The sequence below is a fragment of the Eleutherodactylus coqui genome, chromosome 9, assembly GCF_035609145.1.
Source record: "Eleutherodactylus coqui strain aEleCoq1 chromosome 9, aEleCoq1.hap1, whole genome shotgun sequence".
Taxonomy (NCBI): domain Eukaryota; kingdom Metazoa; phylum Chordata; class Amphibia; order Anura; family Eleutherodactylidae; genus Eleutherodactylus; species Eleutherodactylus coqui.
This window is the reverse complement of record NC_089845.1, coordinates 161,042,564-161,048,749: the sequence shown is the minus strand read 5'-3', so window position 1 is coordinate 161,048,749 and position 6,186 is coordinate 161,042,564. Positions and strand designations below refer to the sequence as shown.

General features: G+C 51.1%; 1 protein-coding gene across 1 annotated transcript; it reads right to left on the bottom strand.

Annotated features, from left to right (window-relative positions):
• Positions 1-697: 697 nt before the first annotated feature.
• On the bottom strand, positions 698-1,798 carry LOC136578742 (eukaryotic translation initiation factor 3 subunit A-like). The gene has a single exon (XM_066578912.1). It carries the CDS (start codon positions 1,796-1,798, stop codon positions 698-700), a length of 1,101 nt encoding a protein of 366 aa, XP_066435009.1.
• Between the last annotated feature and the right edge of the window lie 4,388 nt (positions 1,799-6,186).

Sequence of the window (6,186 nt, the reverse complement as noted above, 5' to 3'; positions counted from 1 at the left end):
AGCAACGGAGCAGGTAAGTGAATAACTTCTGTATGGCTCATAATTAATGCACAATGTACATTACAAAGTGCATTAATATGGCCATACAGAAGTGCTGAACCCCACTTGCTTTCGCGGGACAACCCATTTAATGCATGCGCACATCAGTTTGGCAAATAGCTGATCAGCAGGGGACCAGGGTGGTGGACTTCTACTAATCCGCTACTGGGGGTCTCTCCTCAGCATAGGCCATCAATCATGTACAAATGAACAACTCCTTCAATTTCTTATTTTTCCTAGATTAAAGCAATAAAAAGTGGTTGCCAAAGTACACGCGTCCTTTAGCTCAAGGAGATACATTTCAAAGACAACATTCTTTCTTGTCCATTTAAGGTAAAGTTCTTCGGAGACCTGTTCCCTGATCTGAGCTGTAGAAGGTGAGCGGCGGGACTGTAACCCTCCTCCTGCATCCAAGGACATCGCTAATCGTGGATTACTGAGCAGCAGAATGTGGAAAATGTGAGGAAACAAAGAATATCGCCCCTTAAAGCGGCAGCCGGAGCGACTGTTGCTGTGGGAACACGTTGTTGGCTTCTGATTAGGATTAAAGCCGCCTGCAAGGAGCAGAAGATAATCTTTATTTTATTTCAGCTTTCACTATCGGGGTAAGGAGGTAGAACAAAGGTCAGCAGGGCCGAAGCTCTCAGGTGCCGGTGCCTCAGGAGCAGGAGTTTAACAGCCTCGTTCTATGACATCTGAAGCTATCTATGTAACAACTCCAGTAAATCATCTGTTGCGAGTTCCTTGCAGCGTACCATGGGGTCCTGTGATTTCTGGACACTGTCCTTGGTGACCTATGATTAGATGCTGGTCCTCCGGCCTCTGGGGTCCTGCAGTCTGGTCCTCCGGCCTCTGGCGTCCCGCAGTCTGGTCCTCCGGCCTCTGGCGTCCCGTAGTCTGGTCCTCCGGCCTCTGGTGTCCCGCAGTCTGGTCTTCCGGCCTCTGGCGTCCCGCAGTCTGGTCTTTCGGCCTCTGGCGTCCCGCAGTCTGGTCCTCCGGCCTCTGGCGTCCCGCAGTCTGGTCCTCCGGCCTCTGGCGTCCCGCAGTCTGGTCCTCCGGCCTCTGGCGTCCCGCAGTCTGGTCCTCCGGCCTCTGGCGTCCCGCAGTCTGGTCCTCCGGCCTCTGGCGTCCCGCAGGCTGGTCCTCCCGCCTCTGTCGCCCCGCAGTCTGGTCCTCCGGCCTCTGGCGTCCCGCAGTCTGGTCCTCCGGCCTCTGGCGTCCCGCAGTCTGGTCCTCCGGCCTCTGGCGTCCCGCAGTCTGGTCCTCCCGCCTCTGTCGCCCCGCAGTCTTGTCCTCTGGCCTCTGGCGTCCCGCAGTCTGGTCCTCTGGCCTCTGGCGTCCCGCAGCCTGGTCCTCCGGCCTCTGGCGTCCCGCAGTCTGGTCCTCCGGCCTCTGGCGTCCCGCAGTCTGGTCCTCCGGCCTCTGTCGCCCCGCAGCCTGGTCCTCCGGCCTCTGGCGTCCCGCAGTCTGGTCCTCCGGCCTCTGGCGTCCCGCAGTCTGGTCCTCCGGCCTCTGGCGTCCCGCAGTCTGGTCCTCCGGCCTCTGGCGTCCCGCAGTCTGGTCCTCTGGCCTCTGTCGCCCCGCAGTCTGGTCCTCTGGCCTCTGGCGTCCCGCAGCCTGGTCCTCCGGCCTCTGGCGTCCCGCAGCCTGGTCCTCCGGCCTCTGGCGTCCCGCAGTCTGGTCCTCTGGCCTCTGTCGCCCCGCAGCCTGGTCCTCCGGCCTCTGGCGTCCCGCAGTCTGGTCCTCCGGCCTCTGGCATCCCGCAGTCTGGTCCTCCGGCCTCTGGTGTCCCGCAGTCTGGTCCTCTGGCCTCTGTCGCCCCGCAGTCTGGTCCTATGATCTACTCTTCCTCAGTGGACTCCAATAACCCTAAGCAACCTCCCCTGTCCCACTGGTAACCTACCCTAAAGCACAATCTGAGTAGTGGCTCTCCGCCCTGTATAATAAAAGGGTGTAACAAATGAGGGATTTCGGCTCTAAAGGGTTTTCCACTTTTATGTAGAACTAAAGGATTTGTTCCGCAAATGAATATTAATTTACTCTCTTGGGTCAGACAAATGTTTCTGTGACTAAATATTAAAGTTAGGCCGGCGGCACACGGGTGGATTTGCAATGAGGAATGCGGAGCGAGCGTCTGCCTCCTGGTTCCGCAGCAAATACCTTCCATAGCAATCTATGGAAAAGCGCTTTTTCCTGCACACAAGCGGAAATTAATTGCAATTATCGGCATGCGGAGCAAAAATTGCAGCATGTTCTATTTTAGTGCGGTTTCCACACGGATGACTTCCATTGTAGTCAATAAAAGCCGTCCGACCCGTAGCCCTTCTGCCATTAATATTGCCTAGCGACGGCGTGGGAAAATCTGTATTGCGCATGTCCAATGGCAAGCCGTCCAAACCATATGCAGCACAGATAAGAAGAAAAGAAGACAGGTACGCAGGGTCACCGGCCGGAGACAGGGTTGGATTCCGCTGCGGTATCCCGCATCCGGAATCCAACCCAATCATGTAACAGCCGACCTTACACATTTACTTTGGCGCCCTCTGCTGTCCTTTTCAGAATGTCCACCTCATGAGGCAGTGTTGGTGGTCACACATGTTCAGTCCCATCACTTATACACAGGTGGAGTGATCCCTTCTGTTGTGCAGCCAGGCAAATCAGTGCCCTGGAAGTGGCTTCTCACCACCACAGAATCAAAAAACAGGGGGCACCATAACAGGTGCACAACAGCGATGTCTACACAGGAGCAGATTGTTACTGCATCCTGTGGAAAACGTGTTATGCTTCTCCAATCTAACAAGAGTAAATTAAAGGGCCATTCCGGAGATTTTTCTTTCATTCACCATGTAGCTCTCCCCCCAGTACATACAAGTGGGCCAGTGTTACCTTAGGCTCTCCCCCCAGTATATACAAGTGGGCCACTGTTACCTTAGGCTCTCCCCCCAGTATATACAAGTGGGCCACTATTACCTTAGGCTCTCCCTCAGTATATACAAGTGGGCCACTGTTACCTTAGGCTCTCCCCCAGTATATACAAGTGGGCCACTGTTACCTTAGGCTCTCCCCCCTGTATATACAAGTGGGCCATTGTTACCTTGGGCCACTGTTACCGTAGGCTCTCCCCTCAGTATATTCAAGTGGGCCAGTGTTACCTTAGGCTCTCCCCCCCTGTATATACAAGTGGGCCAGTGTTGCCTTGGGCTCTCCCCCCTGTATATACAAGTGGGCCACTGTTACCTTAGGCTCTCCCCTCAGTATATTCAAGTGGGCCAGTGTTACCTTAGGCTCTCCCCCAGTATATACAAGTGGGCCACTGTTACCTTAGGCTCTTCCCTCAGTACATACAAGTGGGCCACTGTTACCTTAGGCTCTCCCCCCAGTATATACAAGTGGGCCACTGTTACCTTAGGCTCTTCCCTCAGTACATACAAGTGGGCCACTGTTACCTTAGGCTCTCCCCCCCAGTATATACAAGTGGGCCACTGTTACCTTAGGCTCTCCCCCCAGTATATACAAGTGGGCCACTATTACCTTAGGCTCTCCCTCAGTATATACAAGTGGGCCACTGTTACCTTAGGCCCTCCCCCAGTATATACAAGTGGGCCACTGTTACCTTAGGCTCTCCCCCCTGTATATACAAGTGGGCCATTGTTACCTTAGGCTCTCCCCCAGTATATACAAATGGGCCACTGTTACCGTAGGCTCTCCCCTCAGTATATTCAAGTGGGCCAGTGTTACCTTAGGCTCTCCCCCCTGTATATACAAGTGGGCCAGTGTTGCCTTGGGCTCTCCCCCCTGTATATACAAGTGGGCCACTGTTACCTTAGGCTCTCCCCCCCAGTATATACAAGTGGGCCACTGTTACCTTAGGCTCTCCCCCCAGTATATACAAGTGGGCCACTATTACCTTAGGCTCTCCCTCAGTATATACAAGTGGGCCACTGTTACCTTAGGCCCTCCCCCAGTATATACAAGTGGGCCACTGTTACCTTAGGCTCTCCCCCCTGTATATACAAGTGGGCCATTGTTACCTTAGGCTCTCCCCCAGTATATACAAATGGGCCACTGTTACCGTAGGCTCTCCCCTCAGTATATTCAAGTGGGCCAGTGTTACCTTAGGCTCTCCCCCCTGTATATACAAGTGGGCCAGTGTTGCCTTGGGCTCTCCCCCCTGTATATACAAGTGGGCCACTGTTACCTTAGGCTCTCCCCTCAGTATATTCAAGTGGGCCAGTGTTACCTTAGGCTCTCCCCCAGTATATACAAGTGGGCCACTGTTACCTTAGGCTCTTCCCTCAGTACATACAAGTGGGCCACTGTTACCTTAGGCTCTCCCCCCAGTATATACAAGTGGGCCACTGTTACCTTAGGCTCTTCCCTCAGTACATACAAGTGGGCCACTGTTACCTTAGGCTCTCCCCCCCAGTATATACAAGTGGGCCACTGTTACCTTAGGCTCTTCCCTCAGTACATACAAGTGGGCCACTGTTACCTTAGGCTCGTCCCCCAGTATATACAAGTGGGCCAGTGTTACCTTAGTTATTTCTTTCTGTCTGAACCGCCCAGCCTCTTTCTCTTCAGATGGAGCTTACTTGAGGTTATGGATTAATTTTCCAGTCAGATTCTCAGCCTGTGTGATGCTGTTACAAGGCTCTACCATATAAACTGCTAGGAGAAGGACACAGGCACTTCTATCACAGTTACTGATGATGATCACACAGCTCCTGTCACACAGGTATAATAGAGGAGATCACAGCTCCTCCTCCTGACTGTACATGTACTGTTATGGTCTTTAGCTTATTTAGATGAATAGAGAAAGCATTTTGTAATTAAACTTTCCCACAGCAAAAAACAAATGGCATAGCCTTAGCTAATGCTGTGCTGATGAATCATGGGATTGGTTTGAAAATTAAAGTAAAAAATCTCATTCTCCAGACAGTGTCTGATGAGCATCAGCCATGGGGCTGCACTGCATGAAAGTGACTGCAATACCCAAAGGGGACCTAGAGAGCGTGATAGGCAATCTGATGAGGGGGGCAGGGAATGAAAAAATGTTTTCAATGGAGTGGTCTTTTAACCACTTGATGATAGATGAAAGTTTACATCAGTTTACGTCTTGGCTGAGGGGGACTTCATGCAACAGAATGTAAACTTAAGCCTTGGGGATGCACGAGCTCAGAAGTGATCCCCGCTGTTAACCCACAGCATGGCGCGGTCAATGTACATTGCATCCCTCTGTGATGTCATCAGTCCTCTATGTTGTAAACGCAGAGGGCCGATGGGTTGCCATGACAACCGTATGCCAGACATTGGTATCTGGGCCTGCCATGGCTTATTATCGTTATTGTAAGCCATAAGGCAATGCAGTATAGAAGTACTGCAGTGCATTATCAGAGCTGGTATGGTTCAAGTTCTCTACAGGGAAATAAAAATGTTAAAAAAAAATGTTTTTGTGCTCTTTCTTTTGTCTGTATATAAAGTTTTTTTTTAAATCCAACATATTTGGTACCATCATATCTGCAATGAGCTGTACAATAAATTGAACACTATACATCATGCATTGCAAAAAAACGTTTAAAAAAACCCCCAAAAAACAAGCCCTCGCACAGCCATGACGAGGGAAAAATAAAAAAGTTATGGTTTTTGAAAAGCGGAGATGAAAATCCCCGCCAAAATCATTTTGTCCTTTGGGCCAAAACGGGACATGTCCTTAAGGGGTTAATATTTAGGGACAAGCTCATTAAGCTTAAAGGACCACTCTGGTCTAAACACATTTTTTCATCTCTGCCCTCTCACTTGATTGCCTTTCACACTTTAGAGGTCTCCTCTGTGTATTGCAGCCACTTCTATGCAATGCAGCCTTCTGTCTGATGCTTATCAGGCACCATCTTGATGGTAAGAGTTTTTGTTTTCACTTTCACATCTATCACATGATGCATCAGGACAGCATTAGCTAGAGGCTATGCTATTTCTGCCTGCTGGTGGGACAATTTAATTATCTGTTAAGCGTGCTGTTCAGACACAATCCTCTGCTTCTGTGTCTGGCAGACGTGGGCGTTGTCCTGCTCTCCCTGTTCACTGAGCTTATGTTTATTCCCTTCCAGCACTCCTAGGGATAATTGCTTCTGGGTCTCCTGCTCAGCTGAT

Coding starts and splice junctions, on each gene's coding strand:
- LOC136578742 (XM_066578912.1), bottom strand. CDS start 1,798: ATGCCAGAGGCCGGAGGACCAGACTGCGGGACGCCAGAGGCCGGAGGA.